Source organism: Narcine bancroftii, chromosome 3, assembly GCF_036971445.1.
Source record: "Narcine bancroftii isolate sNarBan1 chromosome 3, sNarBan1.hap1, whole genome shotgun sequence".
NCBI classification, from domain to species: Eukaryota; Metazoa; Chordata; class Chondrichthyes; order Torpediniformes; family Narcinidae; genus Narcine; species Narcine bancroftii.
Window position 1 is genome coordinate 15508845 of NC_091471.1, and position 21671 is coordinate 15530515.

At 45.6% G+C, this 21671-nt stretch overlaps 1 protein-coding gene across 3 annotated transcripts in view; it reads left to right on the plus strand.

The window, feature by feature from the left end:
* The window catches only part of atrn (attractin), a 520815-nt gene that overhangs the window by 94577 nt on the left and 404567 nt on the right, over nucleotides 1-21671 (plus strand). For all 3 annotated transcript variants that reach the window (XM_069923525.1, XM_069923527.1, XM_069923526.1), the window contains exon 4: nucleotides 16365-16493. In XM_069923525.1, the coding sequence (XP_069779626.1) occupies nucleotides 16365-16493 (129 nt within the window). The remainder of the gene's footprint in view (nucleotides 1-16364; nucleotides 16494-21671) is intronic.

The window sequence follows — 21671 nt, forward strand, 5'->3', positions numbered from 1 at the left end:
ATGACGTTATTTCAATCAGCACCTACTTGTGAAATGTGCATAGCATTCTCCATAGTTTCTGTAAAGTCGCTAAATATGAATTCTTCAGTATTAAATATGTGTGTGTACATATGTATGTAATCTACTCTAATTTTACCATTTTATCTCCCAAAAGGGGGATGGACCTTTTCCATTGAGGATAGGGGAGATTCAAACTAGAGGACATAAGCTGAGAGTTAGGGGGCAAAAGTTTAGGTGTAACACAAGAGGGAGTTTCTTTACTCAGAGAATGATGTCTGTTTGGAATGAGTTTCCAGTGGAAATAGTGGAGGTAGGTGCAATATTTTAAGAAAAAAAATTGTATAGCTATATGGAGGAAAGGGTATGGAGGGTTATGGGCAGAGTGCAGGTCAGTGGGACTAGGAGAGTGTGAGTTTCGGCACAGTCTAGAAGGGCTGTAATGGGCTGCTTCCATGGTGTAATTGTTATACACTCAAAACCACCATAATTATCAGCGGATATTGGACGTGATGGGCTGGGTCTTCCCATTCGCATTCATCTACTTGGACGATATCCTTATTGCCAACCGCAACCATTCAGAGCACATGGCCCACCTCAGACAACTATTCACTTTCCTGCAGGAGTTCAGGCTGACCATCAACCCAGCCAAGTGTCCATTCAGACAGGACACAATTGACTTTCTGAGGCATCGGATTGACAGGTATTGGGCGAAACCATGGCCTGAGAAGGTAAAGGGCTGTTCAGCAGTTCACAAAACCTCGCACCCTAAAGGGGCTGCAGGAGTTTGCCAGTATGATTAACTTTCTAGCATCAATTCATACTGGCAGCAGCTCAAATCATGCACCCCATTTTCGTGCTCACGGGGGGATAAATAAAGATGTTGCATGGATCGAGGAGGTCTCGGAGGCATTCCAGAAAGCTAAGGATGCTCTGGTTAACGCCACCCTTCTGGATCACCCTAGGCTAGAAGTGCCAATTGCCCTCATGGTGGACGCCTCCAACACAACGGTCCTCGAACAGCTAATCGATGGACAGTGGCACCCCTAGCCTTCTTTAGCAGGCACCATCAGCTGCCTGAAATTAAATTACAATGCCTTTGATGGGAGCTATAGGCGCTGTACATGACGGTCAGGCACTTACGATACTTTCTAGAAGGCAGACAATTCAAGATCTTCACAGACCACAAACCGCTAACTTTTGCCTTCCACAAAGTGTCTGACCCATGGTCGGCTAGACAGCAGAGTCACTTTTCTTAGGGTCTGAATTCACCATCGACATCCAACACATCGCCAGCAAGACCAACATGGAGGCCGATGCACTCTCCCGTCTTGCCATCTAATCTGTCTGTCCACTCCCTATCCCAGGGTATAGACTATTCTGCCCTGGCAAGGGCACAACATGACTACCCTGAGAACCCGGTGAACAGGACGATGCTTTCTGGGCTGCGGCTGAAGGATGTCATCATCGCCTCCAGCAACCAGATGCTCCTCTGCAGTGTCTCCACAGGCAAACCCCGTCCCATCGTGCCAGCAGCATGGAGATGGCAGGTCTTTGAAGCAGTGCACAACCTGGTGTATCTGGGCATCAGAATTACGGTAAAACTGGTGGCCAGCAGGTTCGTCTGGCTCATGCTCTGCAAACAGATCATTTAGTGAACCAAGACCTGCACGATCTGCCAAGGTGCAAATTCACACTAAAGCACTCCCCAGACTTTTGAGCCAGTGTGGCATAGGTTCATCTGCCAAGGTGCAAATTCACACTAAAGCACTCCCCAGACTTTTGAGCCAGTGTGGCATAGGTTCAGCCATGTTCCTGTTGACATTGTGGGGCTGATACTGGTTTCCCGTGGGGTGAGATACGACGACAAAGATGTATGCCAGGCCACTAATCAACACCTGAATGTTCAGGTTTGGACTCTCAGAACATCTCACCTCTGATAGGGGAATGCATTTTACCTTGGGGGTCTTGACTGCGCTAGCCAAACTGTTGGGAAACCAACTCCACCATACTACGGCATATCACCCACAGGCACTAATGGCCCAGCTCAAGGGGCCCAACTGAATGGATGAACTGCCTTGGGTCCTTATGGGGATACACATTGCATTGAAAGAGGACTTTAATGCCTCTGCAACAGAAATGGTCTACAACATGCCTTTGGTAATCCCGGGGGAGTTCTTGACCACTGCCAAGGATTTAGAAACCTTCCCGTTTTCACTGAAACAGCTGAGGGAAAGACTGGGTACCCTAGCCCCTCCACACCCCTTCTGCATGACCAGCCCAAATCTTTCATCCCCAAGGACTTGCACATCTGTGAATATGTTTTTGTCCATACGAGGGGCTGTACAGAATCATAAGGCACAATGGGTTGACGTGTGTATTAGACATTGCCTGCAAAGCGGAAACCTTCATCCTTGACTGGCTGAAACCGACCGGCCCATGTAGACAATAGCCAACTAGTTGAGGCTCAGCCCCTGCGACGCAGAGGTAGGCTGCCCACAGTGGCAGCAGAAACACCGACCGCCTGTTCTTGTGGATGGGGGCTGGGTGGATCGTGTAGTGGCCTGCGAACCGAGTCACAACTCAGCTTACAAAATGGCCGTAGAATACGGCGATCGCGATGTCCCCGCAGGGACCAATGGTCGTTGTCCCGTGTGACCTACATGGCAGGAAACAACGTCAGCCGGTCAGAGTCCGGCGCTGCGATGATGTCACCCCTGTTGTCAGAAGCAGGGAGTGAATATAAACAGAGCTGGCAGTGCAATAAATCAGTCTTTGACCTCGACTCGACTGTGTGTGCGTCGTTCTTACTCTACACTTTGTGTCATTTTTCTGGGTTGTATTTATTCACTCCATAAGCGTGATTATTTTTTTTGTAAATGAACCTGCTCAATCCACTTGGTGGCGGATTAGATTAGACAGCAATCAAGGTCAGTACAGACACGATGGGCTGAAGGGAGTGTTGCTGTGCTGCACTGTTTCATATGGTCAAAGCCAACTTTCCATGAATCTCTGCACTCATCTGCAGCACCTACATGCTAGCTTTGTAGTTCATATGCAGGGACACACAACTACTGTACTTTCTGGAGCACTATACGCTGTGGTCTAACTAATGTTTTATACAGTTGCAACACGACTTACTGCTATTTATGCCCTGATTGATGAAGGCAATATTGGCACGGCCTTCTTTATCACCTTATCAACCATTGTTATCATTTTCAGCGATTTTTGAAGTTGCACCTCAAGATCAATCTGGACATCAGTGCTCTAAAATGTTTTGCTGTTTATTATATATTTGCATTTTGGGAGGTCAAATGCAAAAGGAAACACTTGCACTTGTTCTGATGGAACACCCTCTGCTATTTCTCTGCCCGCATCCTGCTATTTCCTTTTGACAACTCTCCTTGCCTTCCACAAACTTATAAATTTGGGCACCTTTCCTCTCATTAAAATCGTTACCATGTTAATATAAACAGATGTATGAGCACTGATCCTTGTGGAACTACAGAAATTGGAATAAAATTAACCAAATCTTATAAATTTATATTAAACACAAATGAGACTATATCTGAATTTTTATGTCAGTTTAGGTACCCTTATTTGAGAAAATATGTACGATCACCGAAGGACGTTCAAAGGTCTCCAACATGATTCTGGATGTGTTTGGAGGCATAATCTGAGAGGCATGGAATTAGACCAGGATGAGGAAGTATTTTTTTCTCTCTCTCTCTCTCAAAGGGTTGTAGACATTAGAATGCCCTGCCCTCAAAAGCATTCCTTACATTTCTTTAAAGCTCAGATGGGTTTAATTACTCACTAAACAGATCAAGGATTGTCGAGATAAAATGGGAAAGCCTATTTAAGGCTGGATCAGTTATTTTCCTGAATGGGAAAGCAGATTCGATGCTGAATGGCACAAGCCTTTTTCTCTGTCTTTGTTCTTATGGAGTGAAAATCATTATCGGTAGATGTGAGAATAGGAGTGTGATCAGTGATAATTGACTTGGAGTTGGGAAAGGGGCACAGGAATTCCACCAGGCTGAGGAACAGCTTCTTCCCACGGGCAGTGAGAATGGCTGAATGACCAAAGGAAATGCTCACACTGACCCTCCAAGACTCTCAAATTCACGAAACTATTTTTTATTGCATAGGTGGTACTTGTCCTACTTGTGCATTGTTTGTCTGCATGTCTGCTGATGTCTGATTGTGTGTCTGTGTGTTTTGCACGAAGGACTGGAGTACGTTGATTTGTCAGGTTGTCTTGTGCAATCAAATGACAATCAACTTGACCTGAGTCTTTGTCCTGGAATAATGAAAATTTTAAGAGCTGTCCTTTCATTCTATATTTGTTGCTTCATTGGGAAAGCAGTCTTTGAGACAAAGGATGAATAATAGGAGGATGGATAACACATTGGGGGAATAATATTTTAATTTAACTCCTGTTTGGCAGGTTATTGAGTTTGGCTTCAGCCATTATTGATGGGAAACATTAGAACATTAATAATTTTGGAGGGTAGCCAGATCTGATTTTCCACAGACCACAATTGACAGTGTGAGAAGCTTTCAATGAAGGTCACCTTGCGTCCCTGGTACTTGACATTTTTTCTGGATTGAAACAGGGCTGTGATTCTGGAATCAGAATCGAGAAATAGGGAAGATGCGCTGGGCTGCAGGTGAATTTGAAATAGGTCTGTTTTAAGTCCTTCCTCCCTGGCATATTCCTGGTAATCACCCAAGCTGTTGAAAACAAGCTGGCTGAATTTACTTTAAGACTTACTTAAAAAGAGCTGAAAGACTGCTGTGTGCTGTGCTTCACTGAGGCGTGGCTCACGCCTTCTAATACTGATTATTCTGTGCAACTGGAGGGTTTCTCAATCCGTTAGGTAGACTGCAATGTCCTCAGAAAAGGCAAAAGGGTAGATATTGCCTTCTTCCTCATCAACCCCACGTGGTGATCAGTTGTGGCGGTCGTGGTGAATACAATCTCACACACACAAACTTGGAATATCTGACAGTGAAGTGCTGCCTCTCCTATCTGCCGTGAGAATTTACATCAACTAGCCTGATGGCAGTCTATGTATGTACTCCGTATGCCATCGACTACCCTGATGGCAGTCTATGTATGTACTCCGTATGCCATCAACTACCCTGATGGCAGTCTATGTATGTACTCCGTATGCCATCGACTACCCTGATGGCAGTCTATGTATGTACTCCGTATGCCATCAACTACCCTGATGGCAGTCTATGTATGTACTCCGAATCTTTAGAGCTTTTGAGTTAGTAGACAGGTCCATATTCAAGGACTTGGTAACTGACCTCCACAAATACAGCACTGCACGTGTGAGGAACTGCATGTCAAAGAGGATAGTCTTCCTTAACTGAAAACCATGGCTGAATTCTGAGGTTCACTCACGATTGAAGGCTAGGACGCAATTGTTCAAGTCAGGTAACCCAGCATTGTATAAAAATCCAGTGAGCAAGCAGCACACACCATTTCAACTTCAGGCACAACTACACTTATTGTCATTGCTGCACGCGTCATGTCAGCCTCCCAGAGAACAGAAAGCAACTAGCCCAGAAAAAGTTCCTGGACAGGTCCTTCAAGATTGTGCAGACCAGCCAGAGGAAGTATTCACAGACATCTTAAATCTTTCCCTGCACAGGCTGAAGTACGCACTTTCTTCGAGAAGGCCTCTAATAACCCAGTGCTGAAGAAGGACATAGTGAGTCTCCCAGCCAGTCTCAATCAGTTCAATTCCCCTAACATTGCCAAAAGTCCATGGCATATGACGTATCCCAATCTCAACAATCAGCCCTGGAACACTATTCATTGATTTATTGAGTACAGCTTTGCTATAGTTTTTGGCAAACTCATCCCAACTTGGTAGCCTTGGCTTCAGCACCCTCTCTGTAGTTGGTTCCATGACTTCTTATCCTGCAGTCTTCAATCAGTGAGAATCGGTGACAAGTCCTTTACCACAGTTATCCTCGACACCGGAGGTCTTCAAAGCTAGGCACTCAGTCCTCGTATGGCCAAACACTGTTCCAATCATCTATAACTGTGGATGACACTACCATTGTTGACCAGGTCTTAAACAGTGATAATTTGGAATCTGGAAGGGAGGTAGAGATTGTTGGCTGATCCCAGGACAACAATCTCTCCCTCAGTGGCAGCAAATCCAAGGTGCTGGTCATAGACTTCCAGAAGAGGGGTGGTGCTCAATCCCCTGCTTGGGTTGAGGGTGCAGAGATGGAGATAGTAGACAGCTTTAAGTTCAATGAGAAAACATCTCCAGCCATGTCAAGATACACCAGCTCCTAATCTTCCTCAGAAAACTGAAGACATTTGGCAAGTTACCTACATCCCTCAGTACTTCTACACGTGCACCAATGAAGGTTTTCTGTCAGAGTGCTTCACTGTTTGGTGTAGGAACTACTCTTCCCAAGACTGCAAAAAAAAACTGCAGAGTTGTGAACGCAGCTCACAAACGCCTTCCCTTCCATTGATTCCATCTAAACTTCATGTTGCCTTGGAAAAGCACTCAATATATTAAAGGATTGATTCCACCGTAGACAGACTCCCTTCACCCTCTTCCCATTGGAAAAAGATTCATGTGTGAGATTACACACCACCAGATTCAAGGACAGTTTTTTCCCTTGCATTATTGAACCTCACACTGGTTATCTTTGCTCTTTTCTAACTGACTCTATTCTCATTCCACTGTAACTCTGTTTTATTTGCTGTAATTGCATTGCTTGGCTACCTGCAAAACAAATTTTTTAACTGCACTTTGGTACATGGAAAATCAACTTGATCTTGGAAGTAATTGGTCTATGTGAATACAGGGAGGATTTTCCTTGCTGTTGATTTTAAAATTATTACAATATTGGTAATTCTCATTTTGGAGCAGTTACCTGTTATGCTATCTGGTCTTACAGTCTTTGTTGTCAGATATGAGATCAGGAGGATGTTCAAAAATTAAAGGACACTCATTGCCTTATGAGATCCATAGTAGAAGGCCTTGAGGCATTGAAAGCAGGCAGAATCGATGTGAAGTAAATTCAACACCAGACCACTTCAAGATACAGTGAATAGTGAGAATTGTCAGGAATGTTTCCAAGTGCAGCTTCCTGCCGTGCCAACAGCTGATCATGAAATATTTTGGAAGGATGACATTTTTTTGCATATGATTTTTCTCTGTGTCACTTGCCATCAATAAGATGAGATGAGAATGATGTCAACATTTAGGATATGCCTGACAAGCAAAATTCATCCATTATTTTGAAACAGAACACAAGTATCATACTCTTTCCTGAAATCTGAAACCCCAGAATGGGTAATTTATCAAGAGGCAGTGGTGCCAAGCAAAGTGGATGGGAATTGAACTGATGAAGCTGACAAGAAGATTGTTTTCCAGGTTCCTGTGATTATTTATGACCCACACTACAATAGTTTTACACCACTCTGGACCAAGAATGGGCTAATCTTCCTCGGATGCCAACTGGTAAGTCAGGTGGAAGGAGCTTTTTGAAGTTCTCCTTAACCACGAGTCAATTGTGCGAGATATCATGACTGAACCCATTCCTCAAAGCCAGAAGAGTAGTTCTTTCTGGCTTTTACCCTCGCTCCCTTCTGTTACTGCAAATACACAAAGCATTTGATGTAGTCACTGGAGTTATAATTGATTGCATTGATGGGAGAGGGGGTGGGGAAGAAAATTGGAGGGTGTTTCCCTTAGGCTGAAATGAGCAGAACTCTGATGCATTGTTTTAGGATAATAGGAATGCTAGTTGAGATGACTGGCAATAAATTTGGTGAGGTTTCCGTCTTTCAGAATTCTGTACTTCAGAGGACAATGGTCATTGTGAATCTCACTCTTCTCACCTATTTCATACTTGTTATTTACAGTTCTCTATTGAATAAATGTTGTTTTTAATGGACCCTGTATCATAATCTAAGCCTCAGTTCGTGCATTCGATTAGGCTGCAACGAGAAATGGTGACTTAACCAAGATGTTGCCCTGTAAATCTGTCAACAAGCAGGTACATGGAAAAGAGTTTGCAGCACTTTATCAGTAGCAGCAAATTTGAATAGTGAACTTGCCACAGATTGGACAATATCAAAGAAAAGGGCAAACAAATAATTCAGATTTGGGTGATATATTGATGATATTGCCCTTTCATACAGTCAAAAAGCCCGAGTGCAAGGGCAAAGATTTTCTGCCCTTACGTCAGGAGCTTTACCTCCATGAATGCTCCCTGGCCAGCTCCAAGGTGCCGTCTGCAATCCCTCTCGCCGCCTAGCATGAACATAATGCTGTTGGAAGTGGCTGGCTAGGAGTGGGCTGATGACGTTGTGGTGATGTCGTCAGCCCATGACCCATCCCACTTACCCCTTTCCCTCCATGAGCCCTCAGGGCAGGGTCAGCCGGCAGGGGCTGTCAGGGCAGCAGGGGCTGGGCCGACAGGGGTGGGCTGTGACAGCCCCACCAGCCACTCTGGCCTCTGGCACCTCACTGAGCCGCTTCAAACTTCGGGGCCACTCGTCGGCGCCAGCTGCTCAATACGCGGCAGTGCAATGGCTGTCTACCTTACCCATAATATCCCACGCAGTGGAACTGTTCTGGGAAACACAGAGTGGTTCTTGCTGCATGGGAGATTTTGGGTAACAAAGTTGGCCATTGTTTGGCGCGTATGTGAGGTGTCATGGCACCAGTTGCTACGCCTCCTGAAAGCTGCATTAATGTCTGAGGCATCTGCAGGTTGAAAGGGGACATCGGAGCACTGCACCTGCATGAAAAGGTAAGAAATACCTTTCGTAGTCAGCCTGAGGCTGGCTATGAAAAGGCCTCGTGACAAACCAGTAATTATCTAACAAGATCAGTGACTTGCACATTCCTTACTTGTTTTGAAAAATGTTAATGAATAAGTTAGGTTTTCTAAGAATACTGCAACCTTCATGGTAATTTTCAAGTTGTATCCCACATAATTTTTCTAATTTGTTGCATATGTGGCTTTCTCTCCTCCATTCGTCACATGTCTGATAATATTGCTTCTTTTTTTTCCCTTAAAACAATGGAGTAATTATCTCACATTGATGTGGCAAAGGCCTTCTTGAATTGGGAGAGAGTACCAGATATCTAATGTGGGTTGATAATAACACAGCAGCAACCACACAGATTTCATGTAACACTCATGTGTTACACCCTGATTTCCTTGCATGTCAAAAAGATGTGCACATTGCTAAGTTAATTGGCGGGTGTCAATTGCTCTTAGTGTGGTAAATGGTAAAATCTGGAGGCAGTTGTTGAGAATGAGGGGAGAATTTAATATAAAAAGATTTTATGTAGGATTGGTGTACATGTGCAGTTGATCTTTACCTTACAATGGGGATGGGGGCTCAAGGGACCTGTGTTTTTCATGCCGTGTCTCTACGACATCACTTGGTCGTGGAGATTTATGAAAATAATCAATTTAAACCAACTTTGAAGGTAGAATTCTTCAATTCCTTGAATTAAATTTCTTTCTATGCCGTCTTGACACATTTGAACTGCCATATTGGAAGGAATGCAACATCTGCTGACACCCGAGATTCAGTAACCACTCAACTGAGATAAGCACACAAGAATCACCTTATCCCAGACTCCTGATGTATATCTGAGATAGGTGATTCAGCGATTCCAGGAATCAATGCAGTGAACTTTTTCTGTATGCCGATGAATGCAAACATATCCTTGATTAAATATGGAGACCAACATTGAAAACTGAATGTTGTATTCCAGGTGCACTTTTAGAAATGTAATCCAAAGTTGCATCAGTTCTTCCTAATTTTTATTCTCTGTACACCTTCTAATAAAGACCACTGATCACTTGCACCTGCATCTTGTTAAACAAGAAATTCTGCAGATGCTTGGGTCTTGACCATAATTTTATGAATTATGCAATTCATAAAAGCGCTGGATAAATTCATCAGGTCACACAAAATCCATAGAAAGTAAAAGGCAATCAATGCAACAGACCCAGCACTTTGTCAGGAACATGGTACAAGAGGAAGGAAGAAAAGGGAAGGAGCATAGGCTAACTCGTGGATACATATGGGAGGGTAGAAGAGAAAGAAATAGAGAATTGATAAAAGGGAGGGCAGAGGACTAAGAAGAATAGCACTGATAGAAAGAGTAGAATGTGGTGGAGAGCTGGAGGAAAGGGGATAGACCAGAAAAGTGTGTTTATGGAAATTGGAAAAGACTACATTGATGCCATCTGGCTCGAGACTGGTGTTCCCGATGTGGCCTCCTCCACTCTGGGGATACTGGACACAGAATAGGGGATCACTTCATTGAGCACCATTGAGTTCCGTTGGAACATCAGAAATATCCCAGTGGCCAACCACTTCAATTCCATGCATCCATTGCCACGGTGACTTGCCTGTCCATGGCCTCATGTACTGCCAAATTGAGGCCACCTGCAAATTGGAGGAACACAAACAACTAGCAGTCTCCAACTAGACATCTTTAATATCAATATCTTTAATTTAACATATCCCATCAATATCCCTGTGCAGGTTCTTTATGCCCAACACAGCATTTGCTAATCTACTTGTTTTTACAACATCAGCGAATAAGGTTACGATGCATTAATACCCTTCAGCTAAATCACCAGTGTAGATTATAAACAGTTGTGGCCTCAGCACTGATCCTTATAGCACCCATTCTTTCTTCTTTTCTTCTTTGGCTTGGCTTCGCGGACGAAGATTTATGGAGGGGGTAAAAAGTCCACGTCAGCTGCAGGCTCGTTTGTGGCTGGCAAGTCCGATGCGGGACAGGCAGACACGATTGCAGCGGTTGCAAGGGAAAATTGGTTGGTTGGGGTTGGGTGTTGGGTTTTTCCTCTTTTGCCTTTTGTCAGTGAGGTGGGCTCTGCGGTCTTCTTCAAAGGAGGTTGCTGCCCGCCAAACTGTGAGGCGCCAAGATGCACGGTTTGAGGCGTTATCAGCCCACTGGCGGTGGTCAATGTGGCAGGCACCAAGAGATTTCTTTAGGCAGTCCTTGTACCTTTTCTTTGGTGCACCTCTGTCACGGTGGCCAGTGGAGAGCTCGCCATATAATACGATCTTGGGAAGGCGATGGTCCTCCATTCTGGAGACGTGACCCATCCAGCGCAGCTGGATCTTCAGCAGCGTGGACTCGATGCTGTCGACCTCTGCCATCTCGAGTACTTCGACGTTAGGGGTGTAAGCGCTCCAATGGATGTTGAGGATGGAGCGGAGACAACGCTGGTGGAAGCGTTCTAGGAGCCGTAGGTGGTGCCGGTAGAGGACCCATGATTCGGAGCCGAACAGGAGTGTGGGTATGACAACGGCTCTGTATACGCTTATCTTTGTGAGGTTTTTCAGTTGGTTGTTTTTCCAGACTCTTTTGTGTAGTCTTCCAAAGGCGCTATTTGCCTTGGCGAGTCTGTTGTCTATCTCATTGTCGATCCTTGCATCTGATGAAATGGTGCAGCCGAGATAGGTAAACTGGTTGACCGTTTTGAGTTTTGTGTGCCCGATGGAGATGTGGGGGGGCTGGTAATCATGGTGGGGAGCTGGCTGATGGAGGACCTCAGTTTTCTTCAGGCTGACTTCCAGGCCAAACATTTTGGCAGTTTCCACAAAGCAGGACGTCAAGCGCTGAAGAGCTGGCTCTGAATGGGCAACTAAAGCGGCATCATCTGCAAAGAGTAGTTCACGGACAAGTTTCTCTTGTGTCTTGGTGTGAGCTTGCAGGCGCCTCAGATTGAAGAGACTGCCATCCGTGCGGTACCGGATGTAAACAGCGTCTTCATTGTTGGGGTCTTTCATGGCTTGGTTCAGCATCATGCTGAACAAGATTGAAAAGAGGGTTGGTGCGAGAACATAGCCTTGCTTCACGCCATTGTTAATGGAGAAGGGTTCAGAGAGCTCATTGCTGTATCTGACCCGACCTTGTTGGTTTTCGTGCAGTTGGATAATCATGTTGAGGAACTTTGGGGGACATCCGATGCGCTCTAGTATTTGCCAAAGCCCTTTCCTGCTCACGGTGTCGAAGGCTTTGGTGAGGTCAACAAAGGTGATGTAGAGTCCTTTGTTTTGTTCTCTGCACTTTTCTTGGAGCTGTCTGAGGGCAAAGACCATGTCAGTGGTTCCTCTGTTTGCGCGAAAGCCGCACTGTGATTCTGGGAGAATATTCTCGGCGACACTAGGTATTATTCTATTTAGTAGAATCCTAGCGAAGATTTTGCCTGCAATGGAGAGCAACGCGATTCCCCTGTAGTTTGAGCAGTCTGATTTCTCGCCTTTGTTTTTGTACAGGGTGATTTAAGATATGAAAATATCACTGTGTGGTACGGGAACTGCACTTTGGCACATATGACAATACACTTGAATTTGAACTTGAAATGGCTCATTAATTTTCTTCTTTGGTTTGGCTTCGCGGACGAAGATTTATGGAGGGGGTAAAAAGTCCACGTCAGCTGCAGGCTCGTTTGTGGCTGACCAGTCCGATGCAGGACAGGCAGACACGATTGCAGCGGTTGCAAGGGAAAATTGGTTGGTTGGGGTTGGGTGTTGGGTTTTTCCTCCTTTGCCTTTTGTCAGTGAGGTGGGCTCTGCGGTCTTCTTCAAAGGAGGCTGCTGCCCGCCAAACTGTGAGGCGCCAAGATGCACGGTTTGAGGCGTTATCAGCCCACTGGCGGTGGTCAATGTGGCAGGCACCAAGAGATTTCTTTAGGCAGTCCTTGTACCTTTTCTTTGGTGCACCTCTGTCACGGTGGCCAGTGGAGAGCTCGCCATATAATACGATCTTGGGAAGGCGATGGTCCTCCATTCTGGAGACGTGACCCATCCAGCGCAGCTGGATCTTCAGCAGCGTGGACTCGATGCTGTCGACCTCTGCCATCTCGAGTACCTCGACGTTAGGGGTGTGAGCGCTCCAATGGATGTTGAGGATGGAGCGGAGACAACGCTGGTGGAAGCGTTCTAGGAGCCGGGTCAGATACAGCAATGAGTTCTCCGAACCCTTCTCCATTGACCACGGCGTGAAGCAAGGCTGTGTTCTCGCACCAACCCTCTTTTCAATCTTCTTCAGCATGATGCTGAACCAAGCCATGAAAGACCCCAACAATGAAGACGCTGTTTACATCCGGTACCGCACGGATGGCAGTCTCTTCAATCTGAGGCGCCTGCAAGCTCACACCAAGACACAAGAGAAACTTGTCCGTGAACTACTCTTTGCAGATGATGCCGCTTTAGTTGCCCATTCAGAGCCAGCTCTTCAGCGCTTGACATCCTGCTTTGCGGAAACTGCCAAAATGTTTGGCCTGGAAGTCAGCCTGAAGAAAACTGAGGTCCTCCATCAGCCAGCTCCCCACCATGACTACCAGCCCCCCCACATCTCCATCGGGCACACAAAACTCAAAACGGTCAACCAGTTTACCTATCTCGGCTGCACCATTTCATCAGATGCAAGGATCGACAATGAGATAGACAACAGACTCGCCAAGGCAAATAGCGCCTTTGGAAGACTACACAAAAGAGTCTGGAAAAACAACCAACTGAAAAACCTCACAAAGATAAGCGTATACAGAGCCGTTGTCATACCCACACTTCTGTTCGGCTCCGAATCATGGGTCCTCTACCGGCACCACCTACGGCTCCTAGAACGCTTCCTCATTAATTTAGGTAAATGAGATCTGCATTGTGCAGTTCAAAAGTGCTAGAGAAACTCAGCAGATCATGGAGTATCCATAGAAATTAAAAGATATTCGAAGTTTCGGGTCTGATTGCTGAAAATCAGACAGACTCTTAAATAAAATGGTGGAAAGGGTTAGGAACTCAGACTAACAGCTAAGAGGTAGCTACAGGGGTGGGTAAAAGAGAAAGAAACTGAGAAGTGATGTGGTAGAGGGGAGAGGGCATAGCTCTGATAGGAGAAGGAAGGGACACAGAGACTGGGGGAGGAGTTTAATAGAAATTTTATCTCATCTGGTTGGAGATAGCTGAGACAGATTTCAAGGTGTTGTTCCTCCAATTTGAGGGTGGCCTCAATTTACAGCACATGAGGCCTTGGACAGGCATATCAGTGTGGCAGTGGGGTGGGGAATTAAAGTGGTTGAGTGCTAGGAGGTTCTTACTGCTGCAATGGACGAGCGAAAGTGTTCAATGAAGCAATCTTCCAGTCTGTGTCCAGTCACGCCGATCTAGAAGAGGCTGCATCGGGAGCACCAGATGCAGTAGATAACCCTTGCAGATTCACAAATGTTGCTTCACTTGGAAGGACTGTCTTGGACTCCGAATAGTGGTGAGGGAGGAGATGCAACTGTAGTACTTTTGATGATCACAGGGATAGGAACGGTGGAAAGGCACAAATGGATGAGAGAGTTACGGATGGAATGATCCCTATGAAAAGTGGAGATGAGTTGGGGGGGGTGGGAGTGGCAGAGATCCCATTGAAAGGGAAGAAATTCCTCTTAGCTGGTGGGGTGGTAGGGAAGGATGAAGGGAGCCCTGTCCTCATTATATCTGGTGTGGGGGGAATAGAGGAGATGTGGATGAGGGTTGAGTGTGGCATAAGGGGGGAAGTATGTTTTCAGAAAGAGGAGGATGTCGTGGAATGGAAAGCCTGATCTTTGAAGTAGATGCGGCAGAGACGGAGAAATTGAGAGAAAGAAATGGAAAGGGTGGGAAGAGGTGTAGTTATGGTAACTGTAGGGGCTCGTGGGTTTATAGAAGATGCCTGCATATAGTTTGTGTCATGAAATGGAGACAGAGAGATCAAGAAAGGGTTGAGAATTACTGGCAAAGTGGATAAAGTTGACAAGCTCATCATGGGTTCAGGAGGAAATACTAATGGCGTTGACAGTATAACAGAGAAAGAGTTGAGGAGCCTTGTCTGTGTAGGCTTGTAGCACATGCTCCACATCACCAGTGAAAAGAGAGGCACAGCTGGAACTCTGCGAGTTGATTTGAGAAAATGGGATGAGCCGCAAGAGACGTTATTGGGGCCTGGTACAAATTCGGTCAGGAGAGGAGGGTGGTGTTGGAGGTGAACTTGTTAGGTCTTTTGCACTGGAGAACTCTTTATTTTTCCAAAAGGTCTGCTTCCTGAAAAAAAATTGGGGATTATGATAGACAACCACTGATTTTTGTTTGTACTCCGCATCTGATGCCTCTTGTGACAGTGTCAACAATAGTCATCCAGCATTGATGAATTCCAGTTGCCCTGATACTGCTTTTCCATGGTCGCAATGTCTAGTGTCACTGACTACATACACCAAGATCAGCAAGGAAGAAGTCCAAGTGTGAATGCAGAAAATTAATTTTCAGTTATATGTTGCACTTTATGATTTTGTATGCTTGAAGCATTTAAAAAATGACAAGAAAATGCAAAAATAGGTTATAGCTCAAAAACAGTACGTGATATTTCGTGATCAGCTGCCCAAATTCCATAAAATACACCCAAAAGTGTTGAGGAAGCAAAATCCTTGCTGCCCATTGGTAATAAGAAAGAAGCAGAGCCTTGACGTCTTCCCATTGGGGGATGGACATGTATCAGGTTTGGCATCCATGTGAAAATGAGACTGTCCAGTCAAGAGAACAGAAAGTTGGTGAAGTGATGGAGAGTGTTTGTGGTGTCACAGTTGTAGGTGGGAAGGGAATGGACTAAAGGTGGCAACATGAAGGCAAGGTGTAATGATGCCAGGTTGGTAGGACTGGAGCACGTGGGAACAATGGGTCTACAGGAAGTTGGGCTAGGAGATAGAATTGGGTAGCGTGGGGTTGAAAAATTAGGTTAGAGACTATGGAAAGAAGATTACTAGAAGTGATGAGGTCAGTGATGGTGGAGGAGCCTGTGGCTCATGTTTTTTGGTGGGGTCCTATTATTTAATTTTGTAGTTGTAGGTTCCTTTTGTTCCTGTAATGCTTGGTTTCAGGTAAACAACATGACAGATTTGAGATACAAAGAAAATAAATTACTTTTATAACGTAGATCTGAGTTTGTATCTAGAATGTGTAAGAGATGTGACATATTGAGAAAACCTAAGGTCCATATCATGAATTGTGATGAAGATACTTGACCCAAAACATAGACAATTCCTTTCTCCATCTTACAGATGTGGTCTGACCTGCTGAATTCTTCCATCAGTGAGATTTTTGCTCCAAATTCCAGCATCTGCAGTAGTTGTGTCTCCAGAAATTGCAATGATAAAGAATTGTTTTGTGAAATTGCCAAATTAATTATCTTGGGAGATGCTAGAGTTCTAAAAGTGCACTTCACATCTGTTCACGTTATAGTATATTGTTATTTCCAAAACACCAGTTCATCTTTTCTATTTTCTTTTTTTCTCAGTGGTTTGATCGTACCTGAAAAGAATGGGAACGGAACAATACCAGAAGTTGTTTCACGATCTGGGTATGCTTTGCTGCATTTTTTCAGCGATGCTGCCTATAATCTGACTGGATTTAACATAACATACAAGTAAGTATCAAGCACAATGTAACTGTGAGGAGAAAATGATGTGCAAATACCTTGTGAATAAGTTAATGTAAAATTGAGTCAGAGTTTGGCAGCATGGAAATGGTCTTGGTCCTTGACCCAGCTCATCCATTCTGCTGAAGTTGCCCTTTTGAACTTGTTCCACTTGCTTGATCTTGGCTAATATCCCTCTAACCCTTTCTCATCCATGTACTTGAAAAAAATGTCTTTAAAATTGTTCCTCTCTCTACCACTTCCTCTACTTCCCTGGATGGAAAATGGTACTGCTCAGGTCCCTTACAAATCTTCTTAAACCTCTGCCCTCTAGTTTTAAACTCTCCTATTCTTGAGAAAAGATGATGACTTTTCACATTATTAACTCGAGACCGTGACTATTTACCATATCGAGAAGCGATATGATCAATTTCGATTACATGGATGATAATCCTGGTTTGTCTTAAAACACAAAAGATATAATACACTGCAGTGAAAATTGTTTACCCTTGCAGATATTGAGCACCGCTGCAACTTTATTCCATGCAATTTCCAAACACTGTCATCACACAGGCTTGAATGGAGAGTAGCCCAAAAATCATTGTACTTTATTAGAACCACGGAACGCTACAGCACCAAAACAGGCCCTTCACTATATCCCAGTCCATTATTCTCCTAGTTCCATTGACCTGCAGCTGGACTATAGCCCTCTTCTTCTTTTCTTTGGCTTGGCTTCGCGGGCGAAGATTTATGGAGGGGTAATGTCCACGTCAGCTGCAGGCTCGTTTGTGGCTGACAAGTCCGATGCGGGACAGGCAGACACGGTTGCAGTGGTTGCAGGGGAAAATTGGTGGGTTGGGGTTGGGCGTTGGGTTTTTCCTCCTTTGCCTTTTGTCAGTGAGGTGGGCTCTGCGGTCTTCTTCAAAGGAGGTTGCTGCCCGCCGAACTGTGAGGCGCCAAGATGCACGGTTTGAGGCGATATCAGCCCACTGGCGGTGGTCAATGTGGCAGGCACCGAGAGATTTCTTTAGGCAGTCCTTGTACCTCTTCTTTGGTGCACCTCTGTCTTGGTGGCCAGTGGAGAGCTCGCCACATAATACGATCTTGGGAAACCGATGGTCCTCCATTCTGGAGACGTGACCTACCCAGCGCAGTTTGATCTTCAGCAGTGTGGATTCGATGCTGTTGACCTCTGCCATCTTGAGTACTTTGATGTTGGAGATGAAGACGCTCCAATGAATGTTGAGGATGGAGCAGAGACAACGCTGGTGGAAGCGTTCTAGGAGCCGTAGGTGATGCCGGTAAAGGACCCATGATTCGGAGCCGAACAGGAGTGTGGGTATGACAACGGCTCTGTATACGCTAATCTTTGTGAGGTTTTTCAGTTGGCTGTTTTTCCAGACTCTTTTGTGTAGTTTTCCAAAGGCGCTATTTGCCTTGGCGAGTCTGTTGTCTATCTTGTTGTCGATCCTTGCATCCGATGAAATGGTGCAGCCGAGATAGGTAAACTGGTTGACCGTTTTGAGTTTTGTGTGCCCGATGGAGATGTGGGGGGGCTGGTAGTCATGGTGGGGAGCTGGCTGATGGAGGACCTCAGTTTTCTTCAGGCTGACTTCCAGGCCAAACATTTTGGCAGTTTCCGCAAAACAGGACGTCAAGTGCTGAAGAGCTGGCTCTGAATGGACAACTAAAGCGGCATCGTCTGCGAAGAGTAGTTCACGGACAAGTTGCTCTTGTGTCTTGGTGTGAGCTTGCAGGCGCCTCAGATTGAAGAGACTGCCATCCGTGCGGTACCGGATGTAAACAGCGTCTTCATTGTTGAGGTCTTTCTTGGCTTGTTTCAGCATCATGCTGAACAAGATTGAAAAGAGGGTTGGTGCGAGGACGCAGCCTTGCTTCACACCATTGTTAATGGAGAAGAGTTCAGAGAGCTCATTGCTGTTTCTGACCCGACCTTGTTGGTTTTCGTGCAGTTGGATAATCATGTTGAGGAACTTTGGGGGGCATCCAAGGCGCTCTAGTATTTTCCAAAGCCCTTTCCTACTCACGGTGTCAAAGGATTTGGTGAGGTCAACAAAGGTGATGTAGAGTCCTTTGTTTTGTTCTCTGCACTTTTCTTGGAGCTGTCTGAGGGCAAAGACTATGTCAGTAATTCCTCTGTTTGCACGAAAGCCGCACTGTGATTCTGGGAGAAGATTTTCGGCGACACTAGGTATTATTCTATTTAGGAGAATCCAAGCGAAGATTTTGCTTGCAATGGAGAGCAGCGTGATTCCCCTGTAGTTTGAGCAGTCTGATTTCTCACCTTTGTTTTTGTACAGGGTGATGATGATGGCATTACGAAGGTCCTGAGGCAGCTTTCGTTGGTCCCTGCAGAGCTTGAAAAACTCATGCAGTTTGGCATGCAGAGTTTTGCCGCCAGCCTTCCAGACCTCTGGGGGGATTCCATCCATACCTGCTGCTTTGCCACTTTTCAGATGTTCAATTGCCTTATATGTCTCTTCCTGGGTGAGGACCTCATCCAGCTCTAGCCTTAAGGGCTCTTGAGGGAGCTGGAGCAGGGCGGATTCTTAGATTGAGCGGTTGGCACTGAAAAGAGATTGGAAGTGTTCTGACCATCGGTTGAGGATGGAGATCTTGTCGCTGAGGAGGACTTTGCCGTCTGAGCTGCGCAGTGGGCTTTGGACTTGGGGTGAGGGGCCGTACACAGCCTTTAGAGCCTCGTAAAAACCCCTGAAGTTGCCAATGTCCGCGCTGAGCTGGGTTCGTTTGGTGAGGCTTGTCCACCACTCATTTTGGATGTCCTGGAGTTTGCGCTGAAGATGGCTGCATGCGTGACGGAAGGCTCGTTTCTTCTCTGGCCATGACGGCTTTGCAAGGTGAGCCTGGTGGGCAGCTCGCTTCTTTGCCAGCAGCTCCTGGATTTCCTATTTGTTTTCGTCGAACAAGTCCTTGTTTTTCCTGGAGGAAATCAGTGGATTGCAGTATGGCAGTCTTCAGCTGATCCCAGAGGGTTTCAGGGGACGAGTCCGTGAGGCGGATTGCATCCTCGAGCTTTGCTTTGAGGTTTGCCTGAAAGTTTCCTCTCACTTCGTCTGACTGCAAGTTTCCAACATTGAACCTCTTTCTGGGGGCTTTACTGTTCCTGGAATTGGCTTGAAGTGAAGGTTGATCTTGTAGCGAACCAGCTGGTGGTCAATGTGGCATTCCGCGCTGGGCATGACCCTGGTGTGGAGCACATCTCGTTTGTCTCTTTCTCGCACCAGGACGTAGTCCAGGAGGTGCCAGTGTTTGGATCGGGGATGCATCCAGGTAGTCTTCAGGCTTTCCCTCTGCTGAAAAAGGGTGTTTGTAATGACAAGCCGCTGTTCTGCGCAGGAGGGACCTTCATGTAAGCACCCTGCAATAAGGTACTTGTAGCTATCCTGGCACCAGTTCATAATAATGGTCATTCATTTTATGACGTCAGTTCAGGTAACACCTACTTGTGAATGTGCATAACATTCTCCAGAGATCTTCAATATTTTCTCTGTCTTTCAAATAAGATCTGTTTTAAAATGTGTGTATGTATGTAACCTACTCTAAATCTTACAAATTCCCCAAAATATTACCAAATTCTCCCAAATTATTTATCCATTACACTGGTTTTAAATGGCGACTGAAGAAGGCAAGGGGTTGATTAATGGCCATTGATGCATTGTTCAGGAACTGCACCCACAGCTGTACCTGAGGTGTCGGTGCTAAGCGTCAAAGTAACTTCAGGGTCGGGATGTGCAAGCGCTGCTGCTTCGGCCAATGCTTCTTTGGCGGACATAAACATGACCTCTGTCTCCGAGGTCCAGATAATGTTCTTGTGTTTGGTGGAGACGATGTTAAATAGTGGTCGAAGGATGTCAGTAACTCCGGGAATAAACCTGTGATAAAAGTTTATCATTCCCAAAAACTTCTGTAGAACTTTGACGGTGGTAGGTTTGGAAAAGGTACGGACGGTGTCTAACTTGTTTTATAATGGGAATATGCTGTCTGCTGTGATTTTGTTCGCTAAAAACTCCATGGTTGATCTGCCAAATTGACATTTGTCGGGGTTGATTGTTAGACCAAAGTCTTGGAGCTGTTGGAAAAGGTGGCTCAAATGGAGGTGGTGATCTTGCTCATTTCGACTTGCTACAAGGATGTCGTCCAAGTAAATGTATGCAAAGTCCAAATCCCTGCCTAGAGCGTCCATAAGTCGCTGGAAAGTTTGCGCGGCGATCTTTAATCCAAACGGCATTCTAAGAAATTCAAAAAGTCCGAACGGGGTAATAATTGCTGTTTTGGGAATGTCGTCCTCATGGATCGGTATCTGATGCTATCCCTTTACCAGATCAACCTTGGAGAATATGCGTCAATCATGTAGATGGGCGGTGAAATCTTGTATATGAGGAATTGGGTACCTGTCGGGTGTAGTGACATCATTAACCCTAGGTAATCACCGCAGGGTCTCCATCCACCTGTTTTCTTGGGTACCATGTGTAATGGTGATGCCCAAGGACTGTTGGAGTGTCGAATGATACCCAACTCCTCCATTGCCATAAATTCTGCTTTTGCCTGTACCAGTTTATCGGGGGGAAGACGACGAGCCTTGGCATGAATTGGTGGTCCTGAAGTGTCTATGTAATGAGACACACCATGGGCTGTTTTGGAGGCATTGAAATTGGGAGTGAGAATGTGAGGAAATTCATTGAGCGGGGCAGTATAGGTATTCTTGTCCAGCGAATGCACTCCAAGCTGGGAAACTCTCCCTTTGCTGCATGCCAACGAGAATGTTTGAAAGGTGGTGGCATGAACCAATTTCCTCTGTTTCACATCCACTAGCAACTCATGGGACTAGAGAAAGTCGGCACCCAGTATGGGCTGAGCGACAGAAACCAAGGCGCAATTCCAATGTAATGTGGTTCCTCCTACACCAATGGTAATTCGTCGCGTTCCAAAGCTGGGAACGGTAGTTCCATTTGCCGCTTGAAGGGCCAGGTGTTGCTGCTTATGTGTCCTTTCAAAATAGGTTGGTGGGAGTAAACTGACCTCAGCACCAGTTTCCACAAGAAATTTGCGTCTTGAAGAAATATAAGGCCTATATTTGCACCAGCTGCCGAGGCCACTACTGCCAACTGGCTTTTGGCGTTTCCCGCCTTTTTCTTGTGATAGGCG